We start from the raw sequence: 17,131 nt of genomic DNA, 5'->3' as shown, positions 1-17,131 counted from the left end.
AGTAGATTTGGCTGTGGGCCATATTCCCTGACATAGTGCATTCTATGCAGAAAGGATAAATATATTTTCATGAGACTTTGTCTCATATATATGTGTACATGTGTTGGGTAGTGAAACAAAATGCATTTATTATTCTGAACAGCATTGAAAAAAGTTTGGAAACACTAGCCTAGAGAAAGTTCTCAGCTATCTGGAAAGCAGCTTTAGGAAATAAATGCCAACTTGCCTTAGCAAGTGGATCATATAGCTTTAATAGTTTTGGGCTTCAGTGGTGTCAATTAAAAAATAAAGTCAGATCAAGATGATGTGTTAAAATAAAATTAATAACAGAAGGGGAAGTTGGGTCTACTGTGGAACAGGATAATGGAGGATGTAAGTGAAAAGAAAAAAAAAAGAAAAAAAAAAGAATTTCTATCTGTCTAGTTTCTGCTCCCATCACTCAGCTGTGAGTGTTCCCAGAACTCTCAGGATTCTGGAGGAAAGGTCACAAGATCAAGGTCAAACATCTGAAAAATGCAGATGCTGTGAGTTTGGAAGGAGAAACATTCCCAAGCATATGCCAGCTTGTGCATTCACTAAAGCAGAGGGCTAACTTAATAATTAAAACTGCAGTGTCTTCCAACACTTAGCTTAATTCAGCAGTTCCCTGCTGCATGTAAAATCCTTGGGGTACCAAACTCAGGCACGCTGAATTTCTCAGCCAGTTAGAGCCAAGAATGTTCTGGATACACGGACTCCAAATTTGGGCACTGACTCCCTTTGGAGGGGGCGGGGGGGGGAGAGTGTTGCTTATAACCACTCTGGGTTTGGCTAAGGCTCCCCTCACCTGGGCAACAGTCCATAAAAATGAGTTTAAAATTCTAGGAATGTGCTAAATTTGGAAAGCGAATAATACATTTTTTGGGTCCTCATTCATCTGGCTACAAGATTTTCTGGGGAACAATTTTCCAAAGATGGCACAGTTCAAGGAGCAAGGTTGTTCAGATTCCAGATTGCTTCATTATCCTGAGTCATCTTCTAAAACCCCACCTAGCATTTGCTGGATCAGCTTTGTGGCAAGACAGAGTTGTGCTTTATGGAACTATATATTCGCATTGTGGGCGACTGAAACCATCTGAGAACTCTATGAATGGCTCCATAAAACACGTCTTCAAGTACCATAATGTGATCATAAAACTGGACTTTGTCTCTCAGTTCTTAAAATACCATTAAAATAAATTAAAGGGGAGGAGGCAAGTTCTCCTAACAACGGCACCTTTAATTTCTGAAGCCAGGTTTACAAATTACAATCCCCTCTTCTAACATGTCCTTCGGGACCACCCTGGGCTCCCTGTCACTCAATTCACCAAACACTATTGAACTGGTCTGTGTGGTTTTTTTTTTTTTTAATTTTTTCCTTCCTTCCTTCCTTCCTTCCTTCCTTCCTTCCTTCCTTTTTTCTTTTTTTTTAAGTAAACTCTATACCCGACATGGGGCTTAAACTCACAACCCCTGAGGTCAAGAGGTACTCGATCTACCTACTGAGCCAGAGGGTGCCTCTGGTCTGTTTTCTTGTTCCACTATCCAGTTAGGTGGCAAGGTTCATCCAGGAAAAAACAACAACAACAACAACAGTGTGTCACTTAGTTCTGTACCATCAGTGCCTAGAAGGATTGATGAAATAAGGATTTAATCAACATTTGTTGAATGAATGAACGAATGGAAACAAATTACCGACTGTCATGGCCATCTTGGAGTATTTAATTCTCTTTTTCAGCTTTGCCCCAGAAAAACTCATTTCAAAACATTTGAAATTGATGTTAGGTAGTTTAACAACCCATCTGTATTAAACAAGTCTAACATCTGACTGACTTCCTTTGTAAAGGGTTCAACCCTGCACTGTTGCCAGCATCAGGATATCTTCAAACTACCCAAATGTGTGCCAACCATTGCAGCTTTGGTTGGAATCAAATTCCTACAACTATTTGAATTCTTGGAACTCTGAGGTCACCGTAGAAAAGGGGATCGTGATAAGAGCCTGCAGAGGAATCCACCTTCATGGGGTTTCTTTAGTCCCAAGTTCACATGCACTTTGTCAGTCTTCATCAGGTAGCTAATGGTGTTTGTGACTCACTTGTGTTTATTGTCAAAGCCGCTGAAAGGTAGGCAGACTCTACCTCTACTCTGAACAATTGAAACTGAAAGCTTTCATAAAGACTGAAATTTCTTGGGTTGCTATTTCCATGTGTTAGTAAAAATCTCCTTTCTTCTGGGATTGCTAAACCTGGATGGTGTAAGCTGCTTCCTGGCTGTCTGGAGAAGGCCAATCTGTGTGTCGTAGGAGAGGACGAGGGCAACAGGGGGAAGCAAAGCCAAGAGACAGAGAAGGAGAAATCCAAGAGCCTTGCTTTGAGCCTCTTCATCTAGCTGTGCTGAAAATTCGCTTCACCTCTGCCTTTCCAGTTATATGGGCTAATCCATTTCCTTTTTTTTTTAAGTTTTAAAATTTATTTTGAGAGAGAGAGAGAGAACATGAACAGGGGAGAGAGAGAGAGATTGAGAGAGAGAGAGAGAGAGAGAGAGAATCCCAGGCAGACTCCTTGCTGTCAGCACAGAGCCCGATGCAGGGCTTGATCTCACAAAACCCAAGGTCATGACCTGAGGTGAAATCAAGAGTCAGACACTCAACCAACTGAGCGACCCAGGTATCCCCATTTACTGTTTTGCTTAAGCTAGTTCAGCTGGGTTTCTGTCACTGGCAACCAAAACATCCTAATACAAATGATTAGTTTAGCCCCATTCAGAATCTTAAAAGATCACTAACAGGGCATTGGTTAGATACCTCTTGGAACATTGAAAGATTCAACATTGTTGAAGAAATAAAATATTGTTGGGGAGTCTGGGTGGCTCAGTCGGTTAGGCGTCCAACTTCGGCTCAGGTCATGATCTCGCGGTCCGAGAGTTCGAGCCCCGCGTCGGGCTCTGGGCTGATGGCTCGGAGCCTGGAGCCTGCTTTCGATTCTGTGTCTCCCTCTCTCTCTGCCCCTCCCCTGCTCATGCTGTGTCTCTCTCTGTCTCAAAAATAAATAAACGTTTAAAAAAAATTTTTTTTTAAAAAGAAATAAAATATTGTTGAGCAACTGAAAGTAATAAATAAATATAGGTTTATGTTTACAAATAGGAAATTGATAGAATGTTAGCAAGTGAAAAAGCACTAAAAGTATTATTTTCTTCCATAAATTAACTATAACTCCCAAATGGACACAGAAAGAACTTAAGAGGGTAGACTCTATATGTGTGTGTTCGTGTGTGTGTTTGTATTGGCCAAAGTCCAGGAGAACATACACTCAAATGTAAAAAGTTATCTCTTGGTAATAGAATTTTAAATAATTTAATGCTGTCTTTTTATTATCTATTTTTTAAAATTATTCTGCCAAAATGAGTATTACTAGGGTATTTTTAAAAATTTGGGCATCCCACCCTTGGCTTCAAAGTGTATTTTCCTCTTCTCTCATTCAGTTCTGTTTCAGTGCAGTAAATTGTTAATGATCTAAAAGAAAGAAGGAGGGGCACCTGGGTGGCTCAGTCGGTTAAGCGTCCAGCTTCTGCTCAGGTCATGATCTTTTGGTTTGTGAGTTCGAGTCGTGAGACGGTCTCTGTGCTGACAGCTCAGAGCCTGGAGCCTGCTTTAGATTCTGTGTCTCCTTCTCTCTCTGCACGCTCTGTCTCTCTCTCTCTCTCTCTCAAAAATAAATAAACATTGGGGTGCCCGGGTGGCTCAGTTGGTTACGCGGCCGACTTCGGCTCAGGTCATGATCTTGCGGTCCGTGAGTTCAAGCCCCGCGTCGGGCTCTGTGCTGACAGCTCAGAGCCTGGAGCCTGTTTCAGATTCTGTGTCTCCCTCTCTCTGACCCTCCCCCGTTCATGCTCTGTCTCTCTCTGTCTCAAAAATAAATAAACGTTAAAAAAAAATTAAAAATAAATAAATAAATAAACATTAAAAAAATAAAACAAAGAAGTAATACAGAGCATGAACAACTTCAATAATAAAATCCTGTATTGTTTAAGCATCTACCATATTCAAATGACTGTATTTTCAGAGTTGATGGGAAATGGAAAAGAGATAAAATGTTATCAAAGAATGCAAATATCCTATTCTCAAGGAAATTAACAATATCATCAGGTGTATTTCCAATGGAATTATCCAGGATGATATTTAGTGTTTTATATAGCTGAACCATTCGCCAAATTTTAGGAGAGATTCCCATGATAAGTTCTTGGGTTTCTCTTGGTTCCTCAAACCCAAAATCAAGTTTCAAATCCTGCAGTTATCAATATTTATTTTTCACATGGAAGTGAACCACAACATTATCCAGGATTAAACCCTTTTCCTGGAGTTACTCTTCTGGGTATTAAAAGAATAGCTCACTTGTGATGTTTTGAAAGACACCCTAAGAATTAACTTTTTATTTATACTTGCCTATCTAGAAGTACTGAAGGGAGGGATACTGTGGTTAGAGAAAACCACCCATCTGCCTCCCTGTTTAAGAAAGAACAAGTTATCAAGTAAATCATAAAAGTGCCTCCCACGGATGACTAGGAGAATGGCCCTCGTGGACATTTTCCTTCTTTCTCAACTAAAGGCTTCAATCTCCTCTGCTGGTCTTCTGCTCCAAATCACCTGTATGGAGTCAGTTACCTTATTAAATACAGAGTATTTATCCTGATACCTATAATTTATGTGCTTCGAAGGCATTCTCCAGGAATTAAAAGACAATCAATTTATATGTCTTCCTCTGCCGCACAGCTGACCAACTCATTTTCTCTCCTCACGTTTTCAGAAAAATGAAGTGAAATGCCACTTTAGATTGCAGTGATACATTTCTGTAATCACAACCGGGAAACTTTGGGAAGAAATGTATTTGGGAGAGAGAAAAGAAATGCACATTTTATATTTGTGGGATTTTTTTGTTCTCTTCCCTGTAGTGGAATTGGTTATATGACAATAAGACCTTAATTTGGGTAGTTTATTGTGTTACAGTTTACTTCTCATCCGACTCTACCGTGTTTATTCACAGTTCATTGTTTTTTAACGTTTATTTATTTTTGAGACAGAGAGAGACAGAGCATGAACGGGGGAGGGTCAGAGAGAGGGAGACACAGAATCTGAAACAGGCTCCAGGCTCTGAGCTGTCCGCACAGAGCCCGACGCGGGGCTCGAACTCACGGACCGCGAGATCATGACCCGAGCTGAAGTCGGCCACTTAACCGACTGAGCCACCCAGGCGCCCCTCACAGTTCATTGTTGAAACGCTTATGCAGTAACAGTAAAAGTGTGTTTGGCACATCACCTATACCACAGCCCACAGATCTCCAAACAATTTAGAAATGCTTGCAAATTACTCCTCTGTACATTCCAGTACGGTATTCAAGTTGAGTCAATGGATGGGGGGGACAGGAGATTGGATTCCAAAGTGGAACACCATATTCCATCAGATTAAAGGGAAGAGAGAGCAGGGTGACTTAATTAGTAGCATGCACACACGTTGTGACAGATTGAGGAACCCCCAAAATGCTATTATCCGAATAGGCTAAATGGCAGATGACCACATCCTACATTCTCACAGTGCCGTGGTTCTGAGCATGGGCTTTGGGTCACGCCTCTGGGTTCATATCCTAGCTTTGTCACTGCCATGCTTGGGAGCAAGTTTCTTTACTTGCTTCACGTTCCTCACTTGAAAATCAAGGTCATTCATGTAAAATCAAGGTCATGTTCCTCAATTGTGAAATTGAGCTCACTCTTGTAAAATCGAAGTCATACCTGCCTCACACCATTGTTATGATGATTAAATAAAGTAATGCACATAATGATCCTGGCACATTTAGTAAGTCTCAAAGTTAGATATTTTGTGGTCTTATTTTCTCCATTGGAATGTATTGCCAAAGTCAAAGTCCATAGCATAAACAAAAGAAGCCAAAACACTAGGCTCTCACTTTACATCTATCCAAAAAAAATCTACCTCAAGATGAGATAACTTTGAGTTCTTTCAAGAAAACGATCTGTAAGTACCTTAATTCTAGCCACCAAATCTAAATTTTTTTTTTTTTTAACGCTTATTTATTTTTGAGAAAGAGAGAGACAGAGCATGAACAGGGGAGGGGCACAGAGAGAGGGAGATACAAAATCTGAAACAGGCTCCAGGCTCCGAGCTGTCAACACAGAGCCCGACGCGGGGCTCGAACTCACGGACTGCGAGATCGTGACCTGAGCCGAAGTCGGCCGCTTAACCGACTGAGCCACCCAGGCGCCCTAAATGGGTTTTGTTTTAGAAATCACATACAGTTTAATGTCTCAAATTTTTTTTTTTTTTTTTTTTAGTAATCTCTACACCAGTGTGGGGCTTGACCTCACAACCCTGAGATCAAGAGTCACATGCTCTACTGACTGAGCCAGTCAGGTACCCCAGTTTAATGTCACACTTTATCCATGCATTCATGTACTCATTCAGCAAGTAGGTATGGTACACAATCCAAGCAAGGCATGGATTTAGGTGCCGAGGGCTCAAAAGTTTGGATAGGATAGATATGATTTCTGCCCCGAATTTACTTCCGCACAGGGACACAGGAACTGGACTGGGTGTAACAGAGTAGACAGGGTCAGAGGAGGCACATAAAGCTTGGGAACATCAGAAACTTAGTACCTGGAAACTGGTGGTTTTAGCTGCTTTGGAGGTTTCAATTATTTCATTTATGCTGCTGGAATTATAATGTGTCTCTCTCTTACCTCTCTCCATTCTGCCCTCTGTAGCCTCAGGTATCCCTTCTTTTCCTGGGGGTATCCCACATCTGAAATCTGAATTGTGCCAAATTTCCAGTCCTTTTCCTTCTCAACTGCAGGGACACCTGGAATCCTGAAGAGGGAAGATGGTACCACTGCAGGGACAGGACCTGCAGGACACTTGGTCTCACCCTTCCTGTAGACTGCTCCAGATGCCAGTGAGAGTTGCATGGGGTGGCAGGGAACTAGGCAGGTGGGGAAATTCTTGGCAAGCAAGCAGACTACTAGAAGATGGAGAGGGGAACCGGGGAAACACACAAGGTCCGGCTTACTAGTGATTTGTAGGGGCATCTGTGACTCCACTTTCCGGTGGTATGCAAAAATGTGCATTTTTGTGGGGAGATTCATTCAACAAATACTTGAGCATTAATTAGGTACAGGGCATTGTTCTGGGAACTGAAGGCAGTGGGAACTACAAGGCATTGTTCTGGGACAGATCAGTAAACCAAACTGCCGAAGTTCCCTGTCCTCCTGGAGCTTACACTCTAGAGGAAGATGTGGACCTTAGGTTTGTTCTCCAAAAGGTTCTGTGCTGTAAAAAATGCTCAGGAAATCAAGGCGCTGGACCTGTGGCCCTCAGTGTTGTATACCAACACCACTTAACCTTACAAGTTCAGAGGACACAGCTCATCCTCTGAGAGTCTGATTGGATGGATCTGTGTTTGGGCTTGGGAATAAAGTTTTGAAGCTCCCACTCATTTTGATCCCCTTAAGTTTAAGACAAACGGATTGCTTCTTTGAAAAGAGGCTGGAGATGAAGTTTCCCTCACCAAGAAGAGCCAAGAAAAATTGGCTGCTTCCCTCTTTCACAAATGCTAGGCAATGGGATTTTCAGTTCTGGATGTCTCAGGAAAGAAGCATCAACATTCTTCTCTTATTTTTATTAGCTTAGAATAGCACCCTACAAACTACTTCAAAAATATTTAACTGTGTGCCCATATATCTTAAGCTTTAGAGGAAAGATAAGGAATTATCATCAACATCTAACTGGAGACCCCAAATGATTTCCTAATTGTTTTTCCAAATACAACTACTACTAATATAAGTTTTTATTATAAGCCTCTTTACAAGTATTCAGTTTACAAGCTAGGCACTTAACAAGTGTTCTCTCATGTAATACTCCCAAGAACCTTGTAAGTTATTGTTATACTTACGTGACAGGGGAGCAAGGACGGCTCTGAGGGGTCAGGGAGCTTGCTCAAAGTCACACAGAGATTGGATGGGTGGGGATCTAAACACCATAGGCTGGTTCTCAACCCCAACCACTGCGGCATCCCAGCCTTTCTGAGTCCCATCTATTCCTCTCCCTTGTTTAACACTTGGTATCTCTTCTGTGACCAAAGACGAACATGTATGTCATAAATCAGCGAGGAAAAGAGATGGCTTGGGAGACTCTCCGTGGGGGGTGGGGGATATTTGGGGAGGGCAGCGTTCCCGGTGCAGGGTATTCTGTCTGCAGCCTCCGAGATCATTCCGAAACCTAGCGGAGGCAAGGCACTCGCTCTGTCCCCACCCCAGGGCGGCACCGATCCCCGGGTTGTGAATTCCGAGAGACGGCTGTGCAGCCCCCGCCCCCGCAGGCGTCTGGGCGCGGGTGCAGATCGCAGATCCGGGGGGTGATCCTAATCTCCTGGCCCCAGGGCGGGTCCGAAGGATTCTCGGCTCAGCCAGGAACCTGAGCCTGGAACCGATGACTGGCTCCAGAAGTCTTTGCTGAAAAGGCAGTTAAAAAGCTAGACCCCTTTTAGGTTGAAGACCTGAAGCCCCTCCAGCCAGTTGGCTCCATTCCCTTGCCTATAGTTTTCCCCGTGGCTTAAAAAGTTGGCTCCAAAGTTTAAGGGGATCCTAAAGTTCACAGGGATCCCAGGTGGGCGGCCAGGGGACCCAGGGCCGCAGAGACACTGGCAATCCCAGCTCCTGGACCCGAACCGGCGGGCGCAGGCAGGCAGGGAGCAGACGCGCGACTCCGGGTCTCGTCGGGCTCTGGGGTACTGAACTGCCTCGGGGCGGTGTGTGGGGTGGGGTGTAGGGGCGGGGGTGGACGAGCTCGGCTGGGTGACCGACAGCGTGGCCAGCCACTGGCCGAGAGCGGCGAGGAGGCTTAGGCAGGCGTGAGTGCGTGCGTGTGTGCGTGAGTGTGAGCGCGAGGGTGAGTGTGTGAGCCTCCCCAACCCCCACCTGTTTGAAATGGGTTTAAAATGCCAAAGCCAGGTTGCCCGTACTTGAAAAGTTGCAAACAGTCGGAGTAAAACACGTGCGCGTCCCCCTAGCCCCAAGTGATTGGCTGACTCTAGGGCAAGGCAAGGAAAGGAGGAATAAGAAGGGTGCTTGGAGGGCGGTGAGTTGCCGTCTGCAAGATCGGTTTTAGGACCCAACGGGAAGCACACTGGAATCTCTCCCTTCGGGAAGGAGAGGTGGGGCGGGCCGGCCGGCAGGCGGCCGCGGGGCGCATGCGCGCGCGTCTCCTCTCGCCGGCCGCTGCGCTCGGCGGCGCGGAATAGAATGAACTGTAACAAAACAAGCCGAGCCTTTGTATCTGCTTAAAGGGGCCGCAGGCACTTCCCTCCTGTCCCCCCCCCAACCCCCGCTCGGCTACCGCGTCTCCAGGGCTCCCAGCAACTGTCTGGAAGGGCTTCCCTCACCCTCAGGAACAGCCCGCCAGCGAGGGAAGGCGAGCCAGGCGGGAGGAAAAGAGAAGACACCGCGTTTCTAAGAGGCAAGAAAGGAAGGAAGGAAGGAAAAAAAATAACCCGAGCGGCGCAGAGTGGACTCTGGTCCCGGAGAGAACGGTCGGGCGCCGGAACGTGGACCGAGAAGCACCGGAATGCAAACAAAGCTCGCGGGCGCCTGTGCAGGGCTCGCGGGGAAGACCAGAAAGTTTGTTTTATGATGGCTTGAGTGAGCGAGTGTGTGCAGGGGAGCGAGGCTGCCAAGTTTCTCCCTCCCGTTGCGTTATTTGGGGGGAGATGTCCCTCCCATGAACCAGCGGGGGTGCCTGGGGGCTTGTGCTGTGGGGGGCACCTGTCTCTCATTTATTATTTTTTTGTGGGGGGAGGAGGGGTGTAACAGCCCATCATGTCGAGAGTGATCCAGAAGAAGAACCACTGGACTAGCAAGGTTCACGAATGCACCGTGAGACGGGGACCCCAGGGCGAGCTGGGGGTGACGGTGCTGGGGGGCGCGGAGAACGGGGAGTTTCCGTATGTCGGAGCGGTGGCCGCGGCCGAGGCGGCGGGGCTTCCCGGCGGCGGCGAGGGCCCTTGGCTGGGCGAGGGGGAGCTGCTTCTGGAGGTGCAGGGGATCCGGGTGTCCGGCTTGCCCCGCTATGACGTGCTGGGAGTCATCGACAGCTGCAAGGAGGCCGTCACCTTCAAAGCCGTCAGACAAGGTAAGACGGGACGCGCCTCCCGGAGGCGCCCGCAAAACGGGGAGCGGCCTGCGGAGAGCCCCCCGCCGCATCTCGATTTCCCGCGTTCCTCCTCCGAGCGCAGCTTAGAGGGGAAGTTGGGGTCGTGCGCCCTGTCGTGGTGAAATGAGCAAAGTTGTTGAGAGGTTGTGGATTGTTTGCCCACCTGCGTTGGAAAGAGGGGGCTGGGTTTCCTCCGGGCAGCGGAGAGACTTTTCCCAGGCCCGGTTTGCCAACCTGTTATCTCAGCCACCGAGTACAGCGCGGCTTGTCTGCGCGAGGAGGCTTGGGAAACCGAGTCAGGGGCAAAGTGGACGGTCTCCAGGCTTCTCGGAGGAGTGATGCAGCAGGCGCTGCCGCTGCGTTCTTTTGCTACTTATCTGTTGCCAGACCCGGAGAATGGGTATGAACGAGAAGAGGGGTCTGTGGTTACTGACCTCCTCCGTCGGGAAATCTTCCCCAGGGCATCCCTCCAGGTGGGCTGGGGCGTGACCGCCCTGCGGTTCCTATGCCCGCCTCCTGAAGATCCTGCATTCACCCCAGAGCTGGATGACGCATGTGTCTCCACCGTGTGGCCCAGCCCCAGGCGTGGGGGGTGGGGGTGGGGGGAAGGGAAAGAAGGAGTATTTCTGTCTGCGCGAATCTAGCCCAAGTTTATGCTGCCTTCTCCGCCACCACCATCATCATTGTTGATGATGATAATGGTGGCTACTATTCACTGTTAGCTTACTACGTGCCAGGCTCTGTGTTGAATGCTTTCCTTGGGCTATTTTGCTCTGACTGACAATTCTGTGATCGGGTTTTTTTTATAAACCCCATGTTACAGATAAGGAAACTGGGACCGATATTGCATGAGTTATTTGCCCAAGGTCACACAGATACCAGAAGTGAGGGTTTCAGTCAATGCAAGCCTTAAGCTCTAGGAGAAAGAGGTGGGGGCGGGGGGGGGGGTGGATATGACCCTCCTGGACTGGGGGGCTTGTTTTCTGGGGAGGGAATGAAGGCAGATGCCTCTCTCAGAAGCCAGCTTTTTTGATGGTTGCTGGTGGTGGGGAATCCCTCCTGCCTGAGTTTAGTGCTGGCAAGGGGTTATCCTTGCATCAGTCCAACAGAGAAGGACTTGATTCCCTTAAAGCATCCCTTGCACCACCGAGTGCCATGACATAGGTTCTCCCGCATGAAAGCACCAGAGGAGGTGGCAAAGTTGAGCGTGGTGAAAAGTTCCCATATGTGCTGCGGGCCTGGAAGGGCACGTGGCAGCTGGAGGAATGTGTTAAAGGAAAGGAAGGCTGGGCTGGGCTGAGCTGAGCAGATCCTTGGAAGCAGGCCCGTTCCAGATGAAACAGAGGAGGGGGACAGAAGGAATTGTCAGGCCTTTTGGTAGTTTGGGGAGCGATGGACTGACATTTATAGAAAGCTCCCTCCATTTATGTCCTCATCTTCCACTTGGACACCTCCTCCAAGAAGCCCTCCAGCATCCTGCCAAGCTGAACAAACCCTTCTTCCTTTGGACTCCCCTAAATGTGTACTTTGTAGTTTTTTACTTACTCTGATCTATGAGTTAGGCCCCTCCTCATTTCCATACTAGGTGGCAAGCTTACTGGAGAGAGACTGTGCCTTATTCATTGTGCATCTCCCCAGGCTTTGCTTGAGGTCTAACACCTCCTTCCCCTGAGAGTGTGTCCTCATCTGTAAACTGGCGTTTGTTTGGGTATTACATAAGATGATAAGTGGAAAGTGTGCAGAGCAGTGCCTGGCACATAGTAAGTGCCCAATAAAGAAGATATATTATGTTGAATTCACTTTGACCAGTTATTTCTCAGTCTAGCTTTTAGCGCTAGGAACCTGGATTATGAACTTAATGCCTGTACCTGGATTGTTAGGACTTCATAGAACTATAGAGAAAACACTGTGTCAAAGCAGTTGGTGGGAGCAGCTACAGGTGTCAGCATTTTGGAGAAAGGGTTGGAGGAAAGGCAGGGGTACGTACCCATCTATTTTCTGCCTAGTGGGTCCTATGTGGGGGCTTGTGTTTAATGTGCAAGATAATGCATGTGGCTGACCCTCTGTCCACCAGTCATCAAAGATCAAGAGACATAATGCCAGGCTGTCTCACCATGGAACTAAGGAAGGATTGGTCAGATAATCAAGTGTGTTTGAAATCAGACACCTCTGGATTGAAAGGAAACTGTACTGTCACCAAATGTTATTTGCCTTCATCTAGAACCATTCTATGTGCTGCACAGTACTGTTCATAGCAGGTGTGTGTGTGTGTGTGTGTGTGTGTGTATGTGTGTGTGTGTGTGTGTGTGTGTGTGTGTGTGTAAATCTACTTGTTCTACTCAAGATAGCATTAAGATGTGGATGGAATCCATTGCAGTGTGAAAGCTATTTTATGTAATAATTACATGGGTACAGTTCTTTCAACATCTTCATTACAGAAACATGGCACTGGAGAGCATTTCACTAATCTTCTGTTCCCCTTCATGGCGAGAATATGATTTAAATTCTGCGACAGAATTGCTCTTACTATGTCTTCATTACTGTGTTTGAATCATATTAGGTAGGCTCATCCTTGGTATGTGGTAAAGGAAAATGTTACTTTTTTCCGCACCCTGAGCTAGCCACTCCCAGGGACACAGGGCACTTTGGGTGCCATCTGTATGGAAATGTCACGGTCTTCCTGTGGGAGAAAATTCTGTTTCTATTTCATGGCAGCTCCCTGGAAAGATGCACAGACTAAAATAGTCTGTAGCAAATGGTATTATATGAAGCAGGACTGAATTGTGAAGGAACCAAGCTCCATGGGTCTACCAGTTTGGACTTGGTTCATTTTAGATGGAGGAGACAGTCTTTTGTTACAAGGTGCTTAAAAAAATGTATGGATACCTGTCTATGTTATATACAATGTGTTATTTTGTATCTATAATATAGCATGTATATACTTGTTATGCTTTGTAAGTATATATTATGTTCATCTGTGGTGAAATGCACAGATCTTCACTATGTAGTTTGGTGAGTTTTGACAAATGTATATGTTTATTTTATGTTCACTCAAATCAATATCTAGAATATTCCCATTACCTCACAAATTTCCCTCCTGCCACTTTCCAGTCCATTCCCCACACTTCCTCCACACTTCCTCCACACTTCCTCCAGAAGCAAAGGCTGTCCTATTTCTTTTACCATGGATAAGTTTTTTTTTATTATTATTATTGAAGTTCCTATCAGTGAAATAAAGCTCTACACACTCTTTGGTGTTGGGCTTTTTTTTTTTTTTTTGCTGAACAAAATATTTTGGAGATTTCATATTGTGTGTATCATTCTTCTTTTCCTCCTCCTCCTCCTCCTCCCCTTCCTCCTCCTTCTTCCTCTTTTTAAAGATTTTAAGTAATCTCTCCACCTAATGTGGGGCTCGAACTCACAACCCTAGATCAAGAGTTAAATGTTCTACTGACTGAGCCAGTCCAGTGCCCCTCATTGTTCTTTTTTATTGTTGAGTAGTATTCCATTGTAGGTATGTGTATATACCAGGTTTTTTTTTCATACACACACACACACACACACACATATATATATATATATATATATATATATATATATACACACACACACACATACATACACACACATATGTATATATATACATATACATATATATGTGTGTGTGTATATATATATATATATATATATATATATATATATGTATATATGTATAATCTCAAGCAGGCTCTGCACTTTCAGTGTGGGAGCCTGACACGGGGCTTGAACCCACAAAGTGTGAAATCATGACCTGAGCTGAAATGAAGAGTCGGACACTTAACTCACTGAGCCACCCAGGAGTTCCTGTACATACCAGTTTTTAAAATATTTTTGCTTGTCAGTAAACATTTGGGCTATTGATCCCTTTTGGCTATTATGAATTGAGATGCCAGAAATATTCCAGTCGCTCCACATTTTTGCCAGTCTTTAATCGTCCCTGTCTTTTGAATTCTAGTGTATGTGGAAAAAGAAAATAAGGTGATTAAGGATACTTTGCTATCGGATACAAGCTAAGCGCTTGCTTTAGAATGTGCCTGGTCCTTGGCTAAGCTAGTACTCTGTGGACATTTTGTCTTTTATTCCTCACAACTGGAATCAGATGTCAGAAACTGAGGTCCAGAGTTTGGGTAGCCTTTCCGAGGGTCATACAAGTAGCCGAAGTAGAGCTGGAACTCAACCGTGTTGGATTCCAAAAGCCCATGCTTCTAACTGCTCCATCGGTGGGCCAGTAGGGCCTCCAGACCAGTGGCCTGGCATCACTTGGGAACTGGTTAGATGTGCTAATTTCCTACTGATTCTGAGCCTCAGGAGGCGGGGCCAATGGGGCAGTTGTTAACAAGCCCTCAGGTGATTCTGAAGCTCACTTTTCAGACTCACTGCCCTAAGGTACAGACTAACCCTGAGCATATGGTGCAGGACACAGGTGTCCTGGGCTCCCAGAACAGGCTCTGCCAGCTTGTGCTACCCTCTCTAGCAAATCACCCTCTTTGGGTGTAAGTGTCTTCATTTTTTCTTTTCCTTTTTTTTTTTTTTTTTTTTTGTAAGTCTATTTATTTTGAGAGAGAGAGGAGCAGAAAGAGAGGGAGAGAGAAAGAATCCCAAGCAGGCTCTGCACTGTCATTGTGGAGCCCTGTGAGTGCGGAGCCCGATGTGGGGCTCGAACTCACAAACCATGAGATCATGACCTGGGCTGAAACCAAGAGTCAGATGCTTAACAGACGGAGCCACCCAGGTGCTCCTCTTCATTTCTTTTGTGCCCAAAATAAACGGGTGCGCCGTGGATGTCCTTTGCACTCATAAAATGCTGCAATCCCATGAATAACCCAGACTCCAAAAGTTGAAAATGGTGTGATTGTAGTTTCCCAAACTGGTCACATTATAGGTCATGCTTACATATTTTCGTAGGTGAAGTTTGTGGCTTTGCAAATTACCCAGAAGCCGAAACTGTCCACAATTTAGACAGAATGGAGACAATAAATAAGACACAACTTAAAAACCACACCACCGCCACCGGCCCCTTTCCCTCACTGTCATGAGGGAATTATGACCACATGCGATTGAAAATAGTTCTTTGTGCCTTTTTGTGTTTTGTTTTGATGTTGTGTGTTTATTTTGACCAATTGGGATATACTACAACAGCTCTGTAACGAAATGATTCTCATTTTGAGACAGTGGCCCGCCTGTCTTGGTGTCCCGTGAATTCTGCTCCAGGGTCCCTGGGTTTGCTTTCTCTTCCCCCCAGATGGTCACAAGATTGATTCTTTTCCTTTGTGTCAGGTCGTGTGCTGCTAAATGTTTAATAACCGGCTGCCGTGGAGACAAGCCCCAGATCTGTGGCTTGAGTTCGGAAGAGATGCATGTAATTGGTTCTCCAGGGCCGGTGTGAGCTGGTCCTAGCACATCACTGACCCTGTATAAGATGGCTCTGGAGTCTCATGCCGTCCCCTCATCCTGTTTTGTGACTTCATGGCCTTGTCACAGGTTCGCATTATCTTCTGTTTCTTCTTTTGTTAACATTTTTATTTATGTTAAAATGATCTCTGTGCCCAGCAGGCGGTTGGTTGAGCTCCTCATCCCGAGATCAAGAGTCACAGATATTACCAGCTGAGCCAGCCAGGCTCCCCTTGTGTCTTCTTGATTGTCTGCCTTGCCTCCCCCTAGAATGTAAAACACGGTTGCCTCACTTGTTCACCCTGCTGTTTCTCAGGGCCTAAGATAGTACCTGGGCAAATCCTAGGTGCTCACTAAAATTTGTTGGACGCATGAATGGATTTTCCTTTGTTGCTTGTTATTTGTATGGCCAGACTAGGTGGTCTTGTATGTAGACTAGGCCGTCTACATCTTTCCCATTTTATTCTCTATTCATCTTTTATTTCTTCTGATTTAAGACCCTGATATGTTTTTTTTTCCCCATTACCAGATCTTCCAATCAGCTGATTCCCTGTGTCTCATAATTTGTATTGACCCACAAGTTTAATGAATTACCCTGAAGTGTTCCTGCCTATTGACTTTCACTGGAGTTTCAGAAGCGAAATTTCAGATACTGAGCAGACAGGATGATGGGGGGCTTTTCAGTTTTTTGTTGATGTGGGATCTGCTGTGTGTCAGCATCCATAAGAATGACACCTTACCTCTGTTTTCCTATTGCATTGTCCCTGTGTACAATTTTTCCAGCCAACAGCAAATCAGATCATTGCTGCAGAAAACAGTCTGATTTTTGTCCTCTCTTGCTCTTAAATTGTGCTTTGTGTTTATATGTCTTTTTTTTTTAACTTAAACTTTCAAAATCAATCTTTTTATTCTCCGTGCTAAAAGACCACTCTCTGAAGGATATTTTTAGGTTACACTGTGGAACATTCCACAGCTTTTATGAAAAAATAATGCAAGGACAGGCGACCCAACTTGTCCATTGTTTCCAGTGGCCATCCTTTGCCAATGGCTATTTTATTTAAAAATAGATTAACTTGACCTTATGAGGCAATGGCATACAGTTGGCTCACTGCATTTGTTGGCATTCATTACCCAGCTGGTTTCAGATGGCAGAATTGATGATATCCACCAAGGGGAATTAAGTGGTTTATAAGAGAAAACATTCTGACATCTCCTTACCACAAGGGTTTACATGAAGGATGTTGCTTTATAAACGATGGTTATTTAATGCAAAACACCGGTCTCTGATGTTAGTGGTCCCTTCCTTGAGTTTGTATATATGTGTAACAAGATATACTGATTTTTGTATACACTGAGAATAAAGGCTGTCAAATTGGTTAAGGGCTGACATTCACATCCTAAAAAAGTGGGTTATGGCATTTTCGCCTATCTTTATGCAGCTTCTGTGTGAGATCAATAACCTTGAAAAATCCCTC

The 17,131-nt window shown here is 45.3% G+C and overlaps 1 protein-coding gene across 16 annotated transcripts in view; it reads left to right on the top strand.

Annotated features, from left to right (window-relative positions):
- The first annotated feature begins 9,838 nt into the window (after positions 1 to 9,838).
- MAGI1 (membrane associated guanylate kinase, WW and PDZ domain containing 1) overlaps positions 9,839 to 17,131 on the top strand; it is a 631,971-nt gene continuing 624,678 nt past the window's right edge. For all 16 annotated transcript variants that reach the window (XM_019469800.2, XM_019469789.2, XM_019469788.2 and 13 more), the window contains exon 1: positions 9,839 to 10,205. In XM_019469800.2, coding sequence (XP_019325345.2) covers positions 9,893 to 10,205 — 313 coding nt within the window. In that variant the 5' untranslated portion in view covers positions 9,839 to 9,892. The remainder of the gene's footprint in view (positions 10,206 to 17,131) is intronic.

Source organism: Panthera pardus, unplaced genomic scaffold, assembly GCF_024362965.1.
Source record: "Panthera pardus isolate Hobbes unplaced genomic scaffold, ASM2436296v1 HiC_scaffold_8, whole genome shotgun sequence".
NCBI classification, from domain to species: Eukaryota; Metazoa; Chordata; class Mammalia; order Carnivora; family Felidae; genus Panthera; species Panthera pardus.
This window is presented reverse-complemented; position numbering and strand designations above follow the sequence as displayed.